General features: G+C 41.6%; 1 protein-coding gene across 4 annotated transcripts in view; it reads right to left on the reverse strand.

Moving 5' to 3' along the window:
* Positions 1-10386: 10386 nt before the first annotated feature.
* usp2a (ubiquitin specific peptidase 2a) overlaps positions 10387-21638 on the reverse strand; it is a 62913-nt gene continuing 51661 nt past the window's right edge. For 3 of the 4 annotated variants that reach the window (XM_072393072.1, XM_072393073.1, XM_072393074.1), the window contains 11 exons: positions 20386-20436; positions 19572-19695; positions 19158-19269; positions 18863-18973; positions 15911-15975; positions 15595-15698; positions 15279-15359; positions 13855-13933; positions 12937-13041; positions 12633-12753; positions 10387-11669 (listed from right to left, as the gene is read on the reverse strand). In XM_072393072.1, the coding sequence (XP_072249173.1) occupies positions 11585-11669; positions 12633-12753; positions 12937-13041; positions 13855-13933; positions 15279-15359; positions 15595-15698; positions 15911-15975; positions 18863-18973; positions 19158-19269; positions 19572-19695; positions 20386-20436 (1038 nt within the window). In that variant the 3' untranslated portion in view covers positions 10387-11584. The remainder of the gene's footprint in view (positions 11670-12632; positions 12754-12936; positions 13042-13854; positions 13934-15278; positions 15360-15594; positions 15699-15910; positions 15976-18862; positions 18974-19157; positions 19270-19571; positions 19696-20385; positions 20437-21638) is intronic. The other variant, XM_072393075.1, reaches the window with a different exon arrangement.

Here is a 21638-nt window from a genome sequence, read left to right on the forward strand (position 1 = left end):
AAATTTTCCACAGCCTTGGATATTTCAGCCGGCACAGCTCTGCCTGCTTGATTATCCATCTTTACACAGAATTGAGAATGGCTAAGAGGGGATAAGATATTTACTTATATATATATATATATATATATATATATATATATATATATATATATATATATATATATATAGATACACATTTACTTTACTTCGAAATCACCTTCAAGTCACGGTTAATTTTCTGTATAAGAATCATGCTACTTCTCATGAATGCCCGAGCTCTTGATTTTTCACGTCGGATGGTGGCATTTCTTTTCCTCCACAGACGAGGGTCTGGCCGGATTGTAGGACTTATCCGTTCTACTGACAGGTTGGCCTCTGTGGATGAAAGAGAAATAACCATAAAAGTATTTTAAATATACCTGGTTCCGTGATTGTGAATGTTTAAAAAATAAAAAATAATGATAATAATAATAATAATAAAAAAATTTTAAAAAGGAGAGAAAGAAACTGCACCTCTGATTAACCCTTGGACAAGCGAGAGCCTTGAGCGCACTCTAATGCTCCGTTGATTCTTTACCACGGACCTCACAGGAAGTACAACATCAGATTCTGTGAAACACAGTTTAATAGCATAAAAATAGATAAATAAATAAAAAAAAACCTTGCTTAATTATACAATATGTGAAATTTGCATAGATGTTACCATGTAATGCCCCCGTTGAAAGCAGCACGGAAAAGTGGACAGAGCAGTAATAATATATCAACTGGCTTATTTTACAGAGGGTTACACACTGCACTTCAGATGACTTCTACTGAAAAGACTGCGCTCTTTTAACCACTACCCCTCCCACCCTCACTCTCTCCCTATGCGTCACATCCGTGTTGATGACGTATGACGCTTACGTGCACACGTGAGAAAACAAAAACAAAGAATGATGAGTTTTTTTTAAACTTACCCCGCAGATCAGGCTGTATAGCGAAGGGTCCTTTCTCTCCGCGAACAAGGCCCGGCGCCTCTAATAGCTGTGCCGATATGCAGCCTAGTACACCGACAGCCTGTGTCCCCTCGCCCGCAACCGTCTCGGTGTTGAAGCCACTCACCGGCGACTCGGGCCGCGGTATTATTCGAGGGGAGAAACGTATGCTCGGTGGTGTGTCTAACACCAACTGTCCGTCCTCTGTAGTAACACTCGGACACTCCGTTGAAAACTGACAGTGTCAGTGGCAGTCTTCGTCGTAGCCGAGATTTATTCAGGGAAAGTCCGTTTCCCCCGCTCGGTGCGATGGAAGTCAAATCTCCCTCAAACACGGCTGGGTTATTCTTTCGGGGAAGCCCTTGCTCCGCACTGTTTAATAAATCTGTAAACAGTTACATCTGATGTTATTTCATTGAAACATTTCACTTGTTAAAGGTTATTAAAGTTAAAGAAACATTACCATAATTGGCTTGCGTCAATATGAAGTCATCCAGATCCTCCGCGTCTAACTCTGGAAATTAACACTCTGTCATGATGTGGTAATATAATTATACACGGATTTAAATATTTTAAAAGATTTAGAGGAGACTTTTGCGTACCAGAGTCCATGATTCCAGTCCTGATGTGGTTGAGTCCCCGAGGTAAATGCCTGAACCATTTTATATAGTCTTACATCCCCCTCCAAAGAAATAAGGGAGTGTTTTAAAAATTTCTTGAAGTGGTAATTTCAACTAATTTGTTCTTCACACTTAGTCTACACCCATCCTACGGTTAGAAACAGATGTATTGAAACTGTTTACTTATGGACTGAGACAGCGACGCTTGATTGTTTCCCACACTGTACTTTGCATTCTTATGACCCCTGGCCATTTGTTCCTACTGTTCAGTACCACAGTATGATGCATTCTTGTGACACTGAACGGAAAGAACAAATGGCCAGTCAGGTAACAATACATGATAGCCAAGATGCATCATGAGTGCAAACTAAGAGGGTAACCTTTTTTATTTTTTTATTTTATTTTTATTTTTTATTCTTTTGTGTGTAATTTAAACTTACCTCTATTTGCTATAAACACCCCATCCTCCGTTCAGTGTCACAGTATGGTGCATTCACGTTCACCCTCATGGTATGAGCCAGAGAGAGCCAGATGTCTATTACGTCCCCCACCCCACCCAAATCCTTGTAGTGCTGGCAACACCTGGCAAAAGGAGGACTTTCCGGCACCCTGAGCCATACTCATACGAGACTTAAAATGTTGTCTGTTTCCCACACTGTACTTTGCATTCTTATGACCCCTGGCCATTTGTTCCTACTGTTCAGTGCCACGGTATGATGCATTCTTGTGACACTGAACGGAAAGAACAAATGGCCAGTCAGGTAACAATACATGATAGCCAAGATGCATCATGAGTGCAAACTAAGAGGGTAACCTTTTTTATTTTTTTATTTTATTTTTATTTTTTATTCTTTTGTGTGTAATTTAAACCTACCTCTATTTGCTATAAACACCCCATCCTCCGTTCAGTGTCACAGTATGGTGCATTCACGTTCACCCTCATGGTATGAGCCAGAGAGAGCCAGATGTCTATTACGTCCCCCACCCCACCCAAATCCTTGTAGTGCTGGCAACACCTGGCAAAAGGAGGACTTTCCGGCACCCTGAGCCATACTCATACGAGACTTAAAATGTTGTCTGTTTCCCACACTGTACTTTGCATTCTTATGACCCCTGGCCATTTGTTCCTACTGTTCAGTGCCACAGTATGATGCATTCTTGCGACCCCCTGCAGTTCAGTCTCATGGTATGAGTTGATCAGTCAGAGAGAACCAGATGTAAACTTCAATAACCTGGTCTATTAGTGAATTCTCTGTAGATCAACCCTTGATACCATATGCACCATGAGTGCAAACTAAGAGGGAAACCTTTTTGTGTAATTTAAACCTACCTCTATTTGCTATAAACACCCCATCCTCTGTTCAGCGTCACAGTATGGTGCATTCTTGTGACCCCCCTCACACGTTCAGTCTCATGGTATGAGTTGGTCAGTCAGAGAGAGCCAAATGTCTGTTACCCCCCACCCACACCCAAATCCTTGCAGTGCTGCATTATTGCGACCCCCCACACATCTAATTATTTTCTCATCTTTACCTTACAGGGACCGGTCTTTGAAGCTGGTAAAATGTTGACAGCTTCTACAACTTAACCTTTTCTATTAACCCTAACCCTTTCTCTTATTTAAACATTCAACTAATATATTTCTCACAACCTCCTGATCTTAGCTGTAATCATTCTTAACCCTAGCCATAAACTCCCCCTTCCTTAGATGTCAAAGGCCTCCTGAACAGATGGCTGATCTATGTCAAACAAAGGTCACACGTCAAAATAGCTTGATCGATCGATAAGAGGTCAAAAGTCATATGCCCAGATGTCAGCAAATGGATGTCAAACAAAGGTCACCTGTCATATTAATTTGATTGATCGATAAGAGGGCAAGGGTCACCTGTCAAAAAGAGTTAGATCGAAGGGAGCCTATTTTCTCTCTCACTACGTCGAGCTAAGGTGGAATACAAGAAACAGGTACAGAGACATCTGGAGAACAATAACACCAAGGAGGTGTGGGGGGGCATGAGGACCATCACTGGATACAGACATGAAAATCTCTCAGTCTTTGAAAGGTGATGTGGACAGAGCCGATACTAACCAATATTTCAACAGGTTTGATAGTGTGGCTTTTTCCACCTCTGCTGCTGTTCCCTCCACTCCCACAGCTGCTTCCTCTATACTGCTTCCCCTGCCCAGCTGTACTTCCACCTCAATGGCAACTCGCATCGCCAAGCCTCCTTCTCTGCCCGACTGCACCTCCACCACTGCCTGAAACTCTCACCAACAGGCTTCTTCTGTCCAGCTGTACCTCCACCTCTTCTGCAGCTTTCACCACCAGGTCTCCTGAGCCCAGCTGCACATCCACCTCTACGACAGCTTCCACCACCAGGCCTCCTGAATCCAGCCACACCTCCACCTCTGCGGCAGCTTCCGCCACTAGGCCTCCTGAGCCCAGCTTCACATCCACTTCTGCGGCAGCTTCCAGCACCAGGCATCCTGAGCACAGCTGCACCTCCACATCTGTGGCAGCTACCACATCCAGGCCTCCTGAGTCCAGCTGCACCTCCACATCTGTGGGTGCTCCCACCGCCTGGCCTCCTCAGTTCAGCTGCACCTCCACCTCTGCAGCAACTCCCACCACAAGCCCTCCTCTATCCAGCTGCACCCCTACCTCCATCTCCATAATTGATAGTAACATCGCTCCTGTCGCCATCACTCCGCTACAACCTCTGTGTCTAACTACAGAGGAGATTGGATCTGAACTCAGGAGACTTCAGTCAGGGAGGGCTGCAGGCCCAGATGGAGTCTGTCCAAGACTTCTGAGGGACTTGCTGGTCAACTAGCAGTCCGTCTTCATAGGCTCTTCAATATGACCCTTCAGATGGAAAAAGTCTGTGGTGCTGTGGAAAACTTCTTGTCTCATGCCGGTGCCCAAATTAGGGCATTAATGACTAGAGACCGGTGGCTTTGACATCTAATATCATGAAGACCTTGGAGAGACTCCTCGTTCGCCGCATGAGATAGCAGGTTGCTGAGGATCTTGACCACTTCCAGTTAGCCTACCAGACACACATAGTTTCGCGATTCTGTACATGCTGCATTGGGCATATGCTTTTTGCCTGGTTCATATGTGAGAATCATGTTCTTTGACTTCTCCAGTGCCTTCAACACCATACAGCCTCCCATACTGAAAGATAAGCTTCTATGTATGGGTGTGGCCCCCTCCCTGACATCATGGATTATATACTAGCCAGATCTGCCAGATCACAGTATGTCAGGATGGGGAGATGTGTTTCTGGAACACTGGAATGCAGTATTGGGGCTCCGCGGGGTACTGTTGTGGCTCCTTTTCTTTTCGCCCTGTATACATTGGACTTCAGGTACAACTGAGAGTCCTGCCACATACAGAAGTATTCTGATGATACGGCTGTTGTGGCATGTGCGCGCGGAGGGCAGGAGAAGGAGTACAGGGACCTTGTGGAGTCCTTCAATGGCTGGACCAAAAAGAACTGTTTGCTCCTGAACACTACCAAGACTAAAGAGCTGGTGGTGGACTTCAGGAGATCTATCACTCCATACCAGTCAGTCTGCATTGATGGAGGGGAGATAGAGACTATTCAGACCTGCAAATATATGGGGGTGATAATAAACTGGTGGTCGGCCAACATAGAAACAGTGTTACAGGAGGGACCAGAGTTGTCTCTTCTTCCTGAGACCGCTCTTTTTATCACACTACCATTGAGAGTGCACTGTTCTATGCTGTTGTCTGCTGGGGGAGTTGCACTACAAACAAAAATTGTAGGCGTCTGGACAAACTGGTGAAAAAGGCCAGTTCTGTTGTCGGCAGAAGGCTAGACCCTCTCAGTGCTGTGGTGGAGCAATGGATGGGGAGGAAATTATATTCTGTTTTGGAGAATAATAAACATCCTCTCCACAACATCCTGTCAGGACAGAGGAGCAGCTGCAGTGAGAGGGTCATCTCAGTGTGCTGCAGGACTGAGAGTTTCAGGAGGTCCTTTGTCCCCACTGCCATAAGGCTTTTTAACAGTGACTGCTGACATGTTCTTCTCAAATTAATTTATTTAGTCATTGTTGTCTACTATTATTATCATTATTATTATTATTAGTAGTAGTAGAATTATCATTGTTGTTGTTTTTGTCTAATATACAATCATTGTAAATATTTATAATTTCTTTAAGATTTTTTTTAGCTATTTGACAAATTTGAATTTCCCCCACTGGGGGATGAATAAAGTATTTTTCTATTCTATTTCTATTCTTATATTCTAATAACCAAAGCCAAAAAGTCACTACATTTATGCTCTCACCACAGTTGTAAGAATTGTTGTAAAAAATATGACTGTATGTACAAAGTATTGCACTAATTTATACAGCTTTCACCATCAGTCTTTTTCCTCTGTAACATATTCTGTGGTAATCCATGCAACATTATTGCGGTCAGTCTACACCAAAACAGAGGAATTCAGAAATTCATGCAAGATCAAACAGTCAATTTGTCTTTTTTTTTGTCCTATCAGATGTCAAACTCCAAATATGGCTACTTCTGGTTGCAAAACACAGCTATGAACAAATAACAGCACCGTCACTACATTCACTTTCTACACAGCCTATAGCTCGACCAAAATTGGTTTCTACAGGAGAGATCAGGAAAAAATTGTAGTTCCTGTGTGTGACTATTCCACCGAATATCATGTTCACTCAGTAACATCCTTAAAGCCAATAATGGTAAGCAAATGGGAGGAAAACTGATATGGAGAGCCATAAAAATTAAGGGTTTCTAGCTAAGCTGGCATGCCAGGTGAGTTCTAATCAACATTAAGTGTAATATGTAGCATGAATTACCTCCTTGAATAGAGTGCACTAATCACATTGTGTGTGTTTTTTAACACCATAAAAAAAGACTGCGCAAGAAATTTGGATAATACCGTAACTCTAACTAGTCCTCTGTATTATTTTGAGATTTTTGTCTACTTTATGTTGTTTACTTTGTCTTGACTAATGTCCAACTGTAATAACAAACTTTTCTGTGATATAATAATATATGCTAGAACATTTCTGAAGAAATTTTGATGGGTGCCAAGCTGCTGCCCGTCGAGACAGAGAGGCTGTGCTGTGCTAAGAGAGCTGCTTGTTGCCAGTCACACATTACTAGATCAAACTCAACTGTAAAATATGAGATTCTGGCTTGCTGTGGTGAAACCTGCCTGCTTTAGACAGCATGAGTGAGGGAAAGCACAGAGAAGGCCTGTTTAAGCTAATGAGACACAGAGGAGGACAGGTTGTGCCCCCTGAGAACAAACAGCTGTTTGAATGAATATATAAGTCACAGTAAAAAAAATAATTCCTTTTCAATGAGAAAAAGGTCTGCTGAAGACACTCGTGTAATTTATATCAAGGTCCTGTGTATGATACAGGTTTTAAGGCAGTTTGAACACAGCCCTCACTATCAATATAAAGGAGAAAAGGACAGCCTGTTTATAATGGAAAAGTTTGATGTCTAAGAGACAGAGGCTGTCATGTTATGTATTGTATTTTTAGTACAGATAACACACGCTGGTATAAAGCTGTTACAATAGGCCAGCCATGTTATCATTATTATTACTATTAGGCTGCTGCCCGCTGAGAGACAGAGGCTGTCATGTTATATTGTACTAGGAGTACACACAACACAGGCTGGCATAAAGCTGTTATAGTAGGCCAGCCATGTTGGCGCTGCCCTCATCAGCTGTATTAGAACATGGCAGCCATGTTGGCGCTGCCCTCATCAGCTGTATTAGAACAGGGCAGCCATCTTGGGTCTGGCCCCTCATTAGTTGCTATGGGCAACAGCTGCGTGCCAACTGTCAAATCTGCAGCTCACTTTGTCCCCTTAAAATCATGGTGTTTTAATTATCAAGCACAAGTCTGGAACAAAGTCTGGTCGCTGTTTAAAAAGTAGAAGTCATATCTGAATAATTCTTGCACCGTGAGTGCTCGAAGGGATGGGGGAAGCCAGCGGTGTAATTTTTATTCTGCTCCTGTATGTAGCTCGTTTTTTATGGCAGTTTTAAAATGAGTCTTTCACACTGATTTTATGGCTCGGCCTGTTTATAATGGAAAAGTATGGGAGCTGGAGTGCGCCTCTCTGTACTCAGAGGTGATTTGTGAGAAACATGTGAGGTCAAGCTCAATAACAGTGACTTTGGGTGAAAGAGGACTAAAATACCTACGTTTTGATGTAAAATTTGTCTAGATCAGGCAGATACTTTGGACGTGAGAGGCATTTGTTTATTTTTAATAATTTTAGAGTGGCAGTTAGAGTGTTAGCTGCATGAGATGAGGTCCTCTGGCTACCTAAAATGTAAACTGCCGTTGTGTCAAAGCTGTATAATCTATCAACAAGCCCTTTACCACAGTTAAAGTTGAGTATTTCCTGTCACAGACAAACTTTGAATGATGTGTCTGTGATGCCGTATGGCTGAGTTAGGAGGCCTCCAAGGGGAGGCGCCTCGTTAAGGCCTTTTCAATGCATTTTCAATGCATTTTCCCATTGGAAATTTTCCCAGTTTTTCTCCAATTTTCCGGAATTTCTTTTGAGTAATGAGAGAGAAAAGTAATAGCACACCAATCCTGATCGACGCGCACGTAGCGATGTATTTTTTATTCCGGTCGGACCATTGCTGCGGGAGGAGTAGCGAACCGAAATTTGAGGTGGAAACGGAAGAATAAGAGTACAACACAATAGTAATATGTGTGCCTTGCCTTTGGCATTGGCACCCATAAATATGCATCAACTTTACACAAGCTCTTAATGACACCAATAAGAAAAATATCTATAAAGGCTCATTCATGTTTATGACAAGTGTCATGTAAATTTTATTACAGTGCTGTCAGTTGATGCTCTGAGATAGCTGCAGAAATCATTCATTTACCTAACTTGTCACCATGGGTGAACAGGACCATGGCTCTCTACCAGATGGGGGTTTGAAGCAGACTGAGCTGTGCCTCCATGGCCCTCCATTCCTTCTGATCGAAGGTGGTGAAGGTGGGCAGCACCAGTAGGATAGCATGAGGCCCTGGGTGGCAGAGAGCCAGACCTTTGCAGAGCTCTTGGGACACTTTACCTGGAGTAGTGGAGTGGGACAGCCATCCTGGAGTGTCTACTACTGTCACCTGTTCATGAAATTCATACAAAGTGAATAAGGAACATATTTAGTTTAAGTGGATAAGGATAAACTTTAAATTTGATCATTTGCCTGTAATCCACAGACGGTGCCCTTCTCCTTGCAGCTTCGGGTGGTTTTCTTGTGGAAGGCTTGTCTGCGAAGGATGGTGTTTCCAGCTGAGCTCTTACCACTTAGCTTCTCACCCAGTAACAACAAAACCAGTTGCAATGGGGTTGGCTCCGAACCTGAACAAAAGTCATTATTGCCCAAATATATTCTCAAATACAGTTGTCCAAACTCTATACAAATAGCTTAAAGTAACTTACCAAATATGGTAGCCATATCTTACTTTTTATTTTTCAAGTCAAGTCTCTTGAAACACTACAGATGCAAGCTTTGTCCTGTAGGACTGCATGAAACCTCAAACAAAACTTGAAACGATTATATACGCTGGGCTAAGCCACTGAATTGGTTTCAAAGTTCACTGCAGAGGAGTTCCTGAGAAGTGGCTCTGATCAATAAATGAGTTAGACCAATCACACAGGAGTTCAGGCAATGCACAACACGTTTTACAATGAATATCATCCTGTTTAGTGACTAAAGTCTTTAAAACATAGATATGTGACTGCGAAACTTGGAACCAGAAACAGAACAACATGAAGAAATTTGTGCTCCCACACTTCTACTGCAATTACTTGGAGGAAGACGGTGTTTGTTCCTGCAAAGCAGAACTGATTACAGAGCCAGTTGAACTGTCTGTGCTGAAGATCAATTGTAGGTTAGGATTGGCCCACTACTTAATTCACATGATCTTAACAGGTATCTCAATATCTTATCCTCCAAGGTCGTCGTTTAGAGCACAAACTCTTTAAGTCAACCAGGAATGTCTATTCCTTGTTGCAGAAGTAAGCATTCATGAACATTCACAATTATTCTGAACTCAAAATGTTACAGAGGACATGCATGAAGACATACATGTGTCTCTGAGGTTCATTCTCAATAGTATGATCTTACTATGTGCTGTAGTTTAGTTCCAATGATACGTTCTTAACAACCCAAATTAAACTTATTTAGTTCTAACAGGCTTAAGCACCTGGTTTACACTGTCTGAAAAATACCTCCCTCTTATCATTTAGAAATCTAATTTTCTTTAAAAAATGTGTAATTGTTAATCCCGTGTGTGATGCTAATAGGAACTGATATATGAAGAAAAATAGATCTGATGTGTTCATTTGACCACCATCCTGTGTACCCTGCCTCTTCCCAAATGGCAGCTGAGTAGGCTCCAGCCCCCCCACAACCCTGAGTTGGATTAGGCGGGTATAGAAAATGGATGAATTATGTGTTTATTTATTGAAATCTACATTTTATTTTACATCGTTTTTTACTCGCCATGTTTTCACACTCGCTGTTGTCATACATATAACCGTGCAACTATTTTGCTTTAAGTATTCAGACCTTTAGTCTGCAATGTCGACTTTGTGTTAAGACGTCACTGAGCTGTTGTCACAACCAGCAAACTAACATTCTGCTATTGCTCACCTGTCCAATAGTCATTGCTGGTTCCTGCTTTATGAGCTGTGAATTCTGCATTAACCATCAAATAAGACAGACACAAAGTAGAGTCTTGGATTTTATTTGTGCCGACATATATAACTATTTATTTGAATACTCATGTGTTTGACTGTCACTGTTAAAAGTTGTGACTCATCACATGTGTAAGCATAAATAAGAACTTTTTTTTCTTGAAACCAAGTAAATAAACCGACTGAAACAGTTATGGGTCACTTCCAGCACCATTGAATAGTACATTCTCTATATTGCATCAGGATATAAAAATATACAGATATAGTAGTTTTTTTTCTTCTTGAAAACATTCTCTCTGTGTTGTTCAATGGCATGAAATGAAAGGAAGTAAACACCCCACACTAACAATGAGGATTATTACCATTAATATTTATATTATTCATCCTTTGCAGACTTGGACTGGACTGTCCGTTCATCCATTCACAGTACTTTTAAAGTATCAGTAGAAATCACATGTGGGAGAAACAAATTAAATAAAACTCAAGTTAGACGGTTATCCTCTGACATTTTAAACGCTCACTGTGCCACCGACTCTCCCGACCACTCTAAGAGAAGAACAGAATCAAGGAGAACTAACAGAGACATGGGAGTATTGCAGCGGACACCAATTGGGCCGGTGGGCTGACAGTTTCGTGTAACCGTGACCAGTTCTGTTACAGTCTCTCTAAGCAGTTTATCCATATTCCAAAGTACTGATAATGCTCATGGTACTTTGCTGATAATCCCATGTCCTCAGTGAACAAAAAAACCCACTTAAATTTAAAGAAGGAAAAATAGGTCCATAGAAATGCAACAAGTCAGTTTTAATGGTTTGAGGCAAGCAAGGAGATCAAGAACAGAAAAAAAGTGAAGGCGCAGTCCGGATGTCAGTTTGGTTTTCAATGCATAGAGGGACTTCTGAGATGGAGACAGATTCACCTGGTTGGTCAGTGAAATGGGATTATTGCCCTGCGTCTGCCTCACACTTGCACGCACGCACACACGCACACACAAAGCAAACACACATGTCCACCCAGGTTGAACATAATGCATGAGTTGAGACAGAGATACAGAAAGCAGAGCTGGTTGATTGGGTTCCTGTCCAGTTCAAAGTGTTCCCTTCTGCAGCTGCAGCCTCCGAGCTGCTGGAGTAGGATTCGTCTTCATGTGTTTGTAAGTGAAAGATTTCAAATACAAGTCCAAAACAGGTCAGGCTCCAGCAGTAGTCTCATTTTCCATCCCTCTGTCTCTTTGTCAGAATGGTGTTGCAGCCTGCCGTCCTTTACAAGGCTCACATCAGCGAGAAGGAAGCAAGCTCATAGAACAAGACATAGGCGTCGCTGCTGCGCACTTGGCTGGAGGACATTGGCGTTACTCTGAGAGGGAAGATTCAGACAATAACTTTGATATACTCAAATTTAAACAGAAGACACCTGAAAGTCTGGCCACTTAAGACTTTTGGACACATTTGTCATTTATTTTCTGCTCAGTTACATTCAGGGTGAGACAAGCTATCAGTTTACATGTGACATCAGACACTCCTGCAGGTGTGGTTTCTGTAATATCATATTCCTGTACATTCCTTTTGTCCTTTGTCCTTTGTCTTTATCGATATCTATTTCAATATTCTTATATATTTTTGTATGAATTCCCATAAACCTTTGAGTGAGTTAGCGTGTCATAAATATATGCATATTCATGTTCAACAGGGTTGTTTTAGCTTCCAATCTACAGGTTAAAAAAAATCCACAGGTTCTTGTTTTACATATATATATCACACTATATAAAAACATGTGACATTGTAAGAAAAGCCAAACAGTGTGATAATGTCCTGTATTCCTGTTAGGCGTCACAGTTTGATACAACAACAAAGTGGGACAGTGTCTGTGGTGTTTACTGTTGAGTGATGAATGACTGGAGGAAGGCAGCAGAGATGAAGTGTTAAACATTCACTGTTTTAATTATCTTTGCAATCAGAGTGTTGTCATAATACCTCTTAATGTGATTGTGTACTTAATACTTAAATACTTAATATACTTGATGCTTAATACTTAAACTTACTTTACTATAATGTGACTTAGAATTACAAAGAGTCATGAATGAATTTTCAAAGCAGCTGCAGAATTGAGATTGTTGAAATAAGCAACAGTTTAAATGATTTCAGGTTTCATAACTGTTTGATAATGTAGTGAAGCTATTTTTGCAGCTATAGGATGTCAACATACTACAGTTATCCATGCCTCTCCTGTATGTGACTGCAGTATGTGGTGCTTGTCTTATCATCGAATACACTACATGTGTAGCTTTTGACCTCTAAGTGTGTTGGAGTTCAAACTCACCTGGAGTCGTTAAATGTGTACCATTCTCCCGAGTTGGGATTGCGACAGTAAGCTGTGTAGTGACCCCCCATGGTGGTACCTGAGTGGTTGGACACTGAGTACAGGTTGTACACTGCATTTGCTGCGAAAGGAGAGAAACAAAACAAGTTAACTTTTAAGTTACTGCTTACCTAATATGAAGTATAGTCTCAGGTTTTGATCAGTCAGTGTGCAGTTTTTGAGTTTACATGCCAAGAAATGCCAAAATCACTGCCAACAAGGGGAACCTGTTTTTGTTAGCTTCTATGTTAGGATCAGTACTTACTGCTGTTTTCAGAGGCAAACTCCCGCAGGTCAAGATCCTTCATGGGGAAATTAACAAAGGTGGACAATTTGCTGGTTCTTCGTGCCTCAGAGAAGCGTTTCAGGTCTAGACAGTGACGAGAGTCAAGGAGTAACTGTTTTGTGTTCACTATAACACACAGGATGCATGTAATGATCACTGTGTTATACTCATCAAGGTTTCTATAACTAAGCTTTCCTGACTGTATGTTTGAGTTGATTATATAATTTTATACTGATGACTGGACTCTGAACTAACTTCTTCCACCAGCCCATTACAACAAACAGAACATTTTAGGGGCACCATTTACAGAAAAATTATTTATTTCCTGTCAAAGGAAAATATCACAGTAAAGTAGTCCTTCAAGAGAAAAAATTCTTTAAAATGAAGTAGTATTTTGCTTTTGTGTATGCTCAACTGTCTGTCAACTTTTCTGGAATGCTGTGAAGATGGAATAAATATTCAAGTGTTCACAAGTCACATGTCAACTAATTAACTGCTTGAGACATTGGTGTCACTTCCAGCAAGCTGCGCATTTGTTGTTTCTGGGAGTCAGAATCACTTGGATTCCTTTTTCTTTCCAAAATTCTGATCTTGGAGTGCAGATAATCATAGCTTTGTCTTTACAATTATGTCTTATAAGCTGCAGGAAGCACTTCTCCAGCATTGTTATGATGATTTCGTAAACTCTTTCTATTCTTTTTCACTCACACAAATTCAAATGCACCTAAATGGTTACAGTTTGAAGCCCCATTTGAAACAAAGCACTTTCTGAATATTTTTTCTATATCAATCTTTCCATGATGAAATTTATATAAAACAATATTTTTCCATCTTTAACTATTCCGTCACATTCCTGGCTAATGTCTGACAGATCCTGGTGTGTGGATGAAAGGATACGCAGCACTAGGATCTTGGGAAACTTTTGTATTGTGAACTTCTTGGTGCACCTCCTCCTGGATTTACACCTGTAGCACGTCTGTGGAGAGGAAACACAGAGGAAGTTCACCCTTGTTCACCAACAGTTGAAACATGCAGGCTTCATATGTTGCACACCCAAAGGGAAAACACAAAAACTGGGCTATCCAAGTGCTATGTCCATAGCACTTGAATCTGTGTCCATTTTTGCTGAATCCAAGGTTTCAGCTGCTCAACAGTCTGTGGTTGTTGTCGTCTGATTCTCTTCTTCATGATACTCCATACATTTTCAAGAGGAGACAGATGTGGACTGCAGGCAGGCCAGTCAAGCACACACACTAAGTGTGTATGAAGCCACACTGTTGGAAGTCGTGCAGAATGAGGTCTGGCATAGTCCTGCTGAAATAACCGCGGACCTCCTGGTTAAAGACGTCACCTTGATGGTAACATGTGTCTCTCCAAAACTCCAACATCCACCTTTTCATCAATAGTACCTTCACACATATGAAGCCATTCATGCCACGGACACTAATGCACCCCCATACCATCACAGACACTAGCTTCAAACCTTACTCTGATAACAGCCTGAATGCGCTTTCTCATCTTTGTAGAAGCAGAAATCAGTTTTTCCCAAAAGCAGCTGAAATGTGGACTCATCTGACCACAGAACACATGCCCACTGTCTTTCTGTCCATCTGAGATGAGCTCTGAGCCCATACTCCTGAGCCCATGTGGCTGTATTGATCACGGTGGCATGGCGGTTTCTCATGCAGTGCTGTCGAAGGTTACCCAGCAGTGGTTTCTGTCCTTGTCCTTTCCATATGGAGATTTCCCCAGACTCCCTCAATCTTTTTTTTCAAACAATATTTTGCTCTGTAGATGCTGAAAGTTCTTCACAATCTTGCACTGCAAATTTTTATGGATTCTCACAATTTGGAACAAAGTGGTGAGCCACGAGCCATCCTTGTTGGAAAGACTAAACCTTTGGTGGATTCTTCTTTTATACCCAATCCTGACACCCTTGCCTGTCACCAGGTAATATGATGATTGGAGCTAAACTAGATTTTAATAACTTGCCTGTATTTCCTTGCCTCCCTCCCAACTTTGAGTGTGTTGCTGCATCAAATTTTAGACTTGTTTATATTTTCTAAATACAAAGAAGCTGGACAGTGAAGACACTACGACCCTGAAGTGGATCAAGCAAGTATATAAAATAGACAGATGGATGGTCAATGAAGACACTGAAATAATTTCTTTTGACTCATACTAATCAACACATACAGAGTTTTTGTTGCATTTCAGAAAACGTTCTGGAAATGGGGTGTGTACTAAAGAAGGTCAGATGTGTGTATATCACACTCGGCATTGTATTTTGACAACAGTGAGTTGCTGTCATGGATACCTACCGGCTTCTCATCCCCATCAAGGACATCCTCTTTGGTGAAGAGCCGTACACAGTCCATCAGACTCACCTCACCATAGCCCTTCTGAGCATAAACATAGATACATTGACATTAGCATGCGCCCGAACAACCACACAGTACACACAAAACACACAAAGCAAAGCACAAACACAAGGAAAGACACCAAAGAGCTTGTGTTACAATCAGTGAACACAGGAATCAAAGTGTATTTCAGTGCTGTGTTCAAATCATCAGAAGACTCCCAACCATCACACAAAGGGTTGTATCTGACTGTGTGCATGTTTGTGTGTTGTCTAACCTTGGCAATAGGCAGAGAGAGATCCCAGAAGGGGTCAAAGACAGTGGAGCAGAAACCACAATGGCTGCAGGTCAGAGAGCTCTTCAGCTGACCCACAAACAGGTCTAGAAGAGCAAAGATTATAGAAAATAAATGTGCCTTATGTTTAGATTAACAGACATGATATGCAAAATAATAATCTTTCTATGTAAAGACATTTACTTTATCTCCTATTTTGAAACATTTCCTAAAGCTGAAGCAATACAATTAAAGCTGCAGTCTGTGAAAGATTAACTGTCATGTGGTCTTGGAACAGATTTTGGTTCCTTCTACTTACCAACTATCTTACTGTCTTCTCTCTCCAGGTATTTACTCCACATCTTCTTTCCCTTTTCCTCGTCTCTGAGAGGGTGAGACGTTAGAATTTTTCATCTTAAAGAACGTTTTAACTTTGTTTTCTTTGTCAAGTAGCATAATAAGCAGAATCAGTTTCTAATAACTAACACTGAAATGGAACATCCCCAGTTGTCATACAGAATATGGTAGGAAAGGCACACACATGCACCCTCTGGTGTTCTGATACAGTAGAAAGAGTTGATAATGTGTGCATAATAAACCTGCTCTTTATTTGGAATATTTAGGTGTCGCAGTTCCATACTTAGGATTTAAAAGATAGGTTGCAAAAACCTGCTATAAAAAAGCTTTAAATAAATAAGTTTTTGCATGTTATTTTACATTTGGCAGAGTGAAGCTGAGAGATTCACTCTGATCTTTAAACAAATTTTTAGATAACTGACATCTAAGAAGAAATCAATAAGCCCTGCTGGACCACAAAGAGGCAACAACTAAACACAGGAGGTGAAACAGCAGAATATATATATCATATACAGTATATATATCATTAAGATGATGCTTTAATAATTCATGTTTTCTTAATATGCGTCTTGTTTACACACAGTGTTTCCTCCTTAACCTACATAAGGATTGTAAAGAATCCCATTACTGATAATTATAAATAATACTGATAAAGTCTAATTGTTTCTCTCTGGGTACTCTGGCTTCTTCCCACTGTCTAAAAACATACATATTAGGTTAATTGGTGTCTCTAAAATAGTCCTTAGGAGTGAGTGTGAGCGTGTGTGTGATTGTTTGTCTCGTTTGTCTCTGTGTGGCCCTGTGATGGACTGGCGACTTGTCCAGGGTGTAACCCGCCTCTCGCCCGATGACCGCTGGGATAGGCTCCAGCCCCCACCGCGACCCAACCGACGGATTAAGCGGGTATAGAAAATGGATGGATGGATGGAAGTCCAATTGTGCTTAGCGTGGTAACTAATGTTTAAACAATCCAATTAAAACACTAACTAGTATTTTCACTCCTACATCTGCAGTTTACTAAACACTTGTATTCAGAAAAAGAGCAGCGTGCTCAGTCACATACACACTCAGTGGGTCTACATGATGAGATTAACTTGATTATAGCTATAGTTGGGTTATGCTCCTTATCTGACCAAGGATAATTATCCTGTTCTCTTCCTGCTCTCAATGAAGGCGGTCGCAATTCTCTTCTCTACCCTATCTTCCCTCTCCCTTATCTTCCCTGCTTTTCTTCACGTCTTGTCCTGTCTTGTCTCTCCGCATTGCTTTCAAAATGAAAATCATGGAATTGGTCAACTGGTCTCTCAACGCAATTGACTAAATTGTCTCGACGAGAAGCTCGGGTTCGGGGGAACCTGCCTGCCCTGATAGAACATTCGCCGCTGGTTACATGAGGGACTCCTGGGAGAAGTGGAGGGTTGTGTGCTTGGCGATTTATTCCGTTGAGGACATCGAGGATCTTTACATATTCGGAACCATGATAACGGGCTATCTGCTGATTGGACTAGGCATTGCCCTGGTGTATAGGAAAATTCGGAAGTCGGAGACTGCGGTCCGAGGCCCCATGCTGCCCGACATGATTGCAGCAGTGGGCAGAGCTGTTGGCACTCAGACTGTGGTCATTAACTGCAATATGGAAAACATCTTAGTGAAGCTTGTGGCTTTGCAAAGGCATATGGATCGTTTTTGTGACCAGAATGGACAAACAGACTCAGTCATGTCCATTGAAATACGACTACTCGCCCTAACCCAACAATTATAATCTAATCTGCATTCCGGCTCTCCTGTGGCACCAGGACCAAGGCCGCTGCTGAAACAACTGCTGAAACAACCCCCCTTGAGATCGCTGCTGTGAGACGCTCTGAACTCCTTTTTCCTCCCTCCCTTCCTTCACGGACACCTGTTGATTGTTGACCCGATCAAGGACTTCTCCATGACAACTTGCTGTGTTATCGTGATGACATCCTGTGAACTGAGACACTGATTGCTTGACGAAGCAACTCTCTGGGCTTATGGACACACATGCATCTACTGACATGCAGTTATGCAGCACACCCCCCTACTCCCATCCCACACCTTCAAGTTGTTTTTGCGTATTTATGTGTGAAGCGAACAAATGTTTGCTTATTTTTTTAATTATGTTAGCTGGTGAGCTAATGTTTGCTGTGCTTGATGTTGCTGAGGTTTTCTCCCGACCCAACAGGAGCATAGTCTGGATGCTGTGTCGTGTTCCCCCGGCTGCAACTTTTTAAGTTGGCGCATGCATTTGCAAGCTGCCGGTCTAATTTAGTTGTACTCATGTATAATGACAATAAATATTTGATTCATTCATCCTTGGATATATGGCGGTGAATGAATCGAATCACTCACTCAAAGCATGTCATACCCTGGTACGATAGGTAGCACTGTACCCATTTCAACAATCGTTAATAGAGCCACTTCCGGTTGACCTCTTTACCACCAACAACAACAAACTCAGGTATTCGAGAAAGATGGAGAACGAAAAGGAAAATGAAACTACGTCCCTCTACATTTCGTTTGTGATGAACATGGTTATGGCACAAACGCGATGCACAACGCCGCACTCTCCATCGCGTTGTTTATTTCTTTCCAACTGCAGCAACAACAACTGTAATATCTTCTCTTTCGACTTCCGGGTGATGATCCCGGGAAAAAATCTCGAGCATGCGCAGAACACTCGATCCAATCCACAAACTGCTTCTGCTGTCTACATGCATGTTTGGTGTACATTTGGAGCGAGTTATCTCGGGGTCTTAATCCGATCGCAAGTAACCCGATCCGTTTTTTTGTGAGATTAAGGTGTCTACATGAAGTGAATAAGTCTTATTGTAATTTAGCCATTAATCCAATCTGATGGCACTCATGTAACCCCACTGACTGTGTGATGACTTACGGCAGGTGGTCCAAGTCCTCCACGGCGCCTCTCCGCCTGACAGTGACCCGGTTGACTTCATTGTGCAGACCGTCCAGGAGGAAACGCAGAAACTCTTGAGCATCCTGTTGGCTGCAATTACACGAGCAACAATCACAGTCACAAACATCAGTGGGATGTATTTCTCACCTCCAGACTTGCAAGCACATTTCAAGGTGTTCTTACAGTTGGATTATTCTCAAACAAAAGCTAAATTTAGACCTCTTAAAAGTGTACAATGTTGCTAAAAATGAGAGCAGAGATTAACAAAGCTTACTTGTATCCCATAAATCTAGGAGCATATCTCTGGATCTGAGTTTTGAACTCGGATGGACTGACAGCCTCACTGCTGGATGATGTCCACATGGTCTGAATCAGCTTGGCGAATTCTATCGAAACACAATACTAAAATTACTCACAAGTTAGGACAAAAATACAATGATGACACTGTATTCAGGTTGACATAAAGGTACAACTCATGTTTCTTATCCGAGACATAACTTTCATATAACCAAAAATATTTAGAAGACATTTAGAAGGCAAAATAAAGAAGTTTACTCCTTTCCCTAACTCCTGTTTATATGCATGCACATCTAATTTAGAGATAAAAAAACTAACAAGGGCTTCAAGTCTACAGCATGGAGGAGTAATTGTTTCGGGCTTTAGGGGGCCTGTGTGACTCGTCTCTCACCTTCCATGAGGGCTGTGTTTGTGCGGCTGTTGTTGTTAAGGTCTCTGCGGTGTGCGTTGTGCAGGCAGTAGTCTCGCAGGCTGTGTGTGTTGCTGAGACATTGCAGAATACTGTTCATGAAACACTGTGATAAAAAACAACACGAATAAGATGAAAACATGTCTTCCTCATTGACAAAAAAAGTTCCCTTGCACAGTCTTTAAGTTGATATGTCTGTTTGCCACACTCTGAAATATATTCTGTTGTGAATGAAGCACAGAAAGCTTGAAAACTGGATTTTTCCTGTCCAAATATAATAATAGTGATCACAAGATCTTTCTGAAATCTGTCCTGGTTGCCAGGCAACAGGTACCTCTTTTCTTACACCTGCTTCCATCTTTAAGATGATAATCTAAAGGCACTTAATGAGAAAAAGTGTGCAAACAAGAAGCATCATTACTGTGTATGAGGAGCTATAGCACACATGTAGGCATGACAGCACCGTCTGTGTGTATACTGCTCCACATATCAGACACATTTGTCCACACAGAGAGCGAGTCCTCCGTGGTCCAGAGTTCAGACTGTCTGATTAGCTTACTGTGCACACACACAAACACAAAGCGGACTGTTTATTTTCGGAGTCACCCCTCTGCCTGTTGTCTGGTAGATGCTGTGTTAGACCATCACTCTTTCTTAGCCAGATATCAACAAACTGCTCTCAGCTTAATGCTAACAGAAATTTAGGAGTGTCACTGTAAATCAGCGAAGGATAACTTAACACTAGTACAAGACTTCCAACTTGAAACAGACTTAATCAGACCTAAAATTTACGTACAGTGTTTCCTAAGTTCTTCAGTCCAACCAGACCTTGGGCACTCTTTGAGTTCTGAAAGACAAAACAGACACAACGTTGAGATGACAGTTCACATCATAGTCCTCTCACCAGACTGGTGATTAATGTAAAACCCTAATCCAAAGAAGTTGGGATGCTGTGAAACATGCTAATACAAACAGGATGCAATGATATCAAAAAACATTTTTTGACAATGAAATCGAATTATATGAAAGAATACATCTTTTTTCCCCAAAGGGAAAATATATCACTGCAGCATTTATTTGTTTATTTATATGCTTGGTTATTGCTGCTGGAAGGAGCAACCTGGCACATGTTTCTGTGCTACAGCAGAGCACAGAAGGAGCCTCCCACCGAACAGACTCCACTGGTTTATCACTACGTAATGAAGACAGTGGGCAGAACGATCACCTATGTTAATTAACTCGTACAGCAATGTTTTTTCTACAGTCAGCTCCAGGGGCTCCAGAGGAGTCCCCAGCACAGAGCCAGCGTTCTTTATCAGTTTGCTCAGTTTCTTTGAGTCTCCGGCTCTGATGCTGCCGCCCCAACAGATGCTGCAAAGCAGATTGCACTGCAAGACTTTTGTACTGTACAGATTGCAACATGAATGACAAAAAGGAGACTTTATCTGGTGACCATTATCTTCAGAGGGTAACTTGTTTTTGTTTTCTTGAATTCAGTTCCTCTCTTGGTAATCACTCCCGGGTGGCAAAAATGATCAACAACAGCAGATAACAAGGAACAAGTGTCCTGTGCTGTACCTTATGGATTTTAACATCACACTAGCATCTTGGGGTAAGAAAGCATGAAAGGGGAACTCCGGTATTTTTAAACCTAGATTCCTTGAGATCCATATAACGGAGTGTATCAAATGCCCTATTTGATGCAGCCTCTAAATAAGGCATTATCTGTCTTTATTTCACCAATACTTTAAGACGAATGAATGAATAAACGCGTACTATTGCAATATTAGCTTATAGCTTTCATGTTGTTGTCCTCCAGGGAAATAGGTGGACTCAGGGGGCTTTCTACATAGGTGTCTACTTGGATGCTCATTTACTCCGTGCTCTGAGACGGTCGGCTAACTTCATACAGAGTTTGCTACTGCTAATTTTGTTCAACATGTTAGAATATTTATCAGATTTTGACGACGTATACGACGACTTTGAGTACGATAGACGTCCTTACTGTTTTGAGCCAGAGAATACAGATGAGGAGCTCCTGGAAAGGAG

The sequence above is a fragment of the Leuresthes tenuis genome, unplaced genomic scaffold (assembly GCF_036924035.1).
Source record: "Leuresthes tenuis unplaced genomic scaffold, fLeuTen1.0.hap1 SCAF_9, whole genome shotgun sequence".
NCBI classification, from domain to species: Eukaryota; Metazoa; Chordata; class Actinopteri; order Atheriniformes; family Atherinopsidae; genus Leuresthes; species Leuresthes tenuis.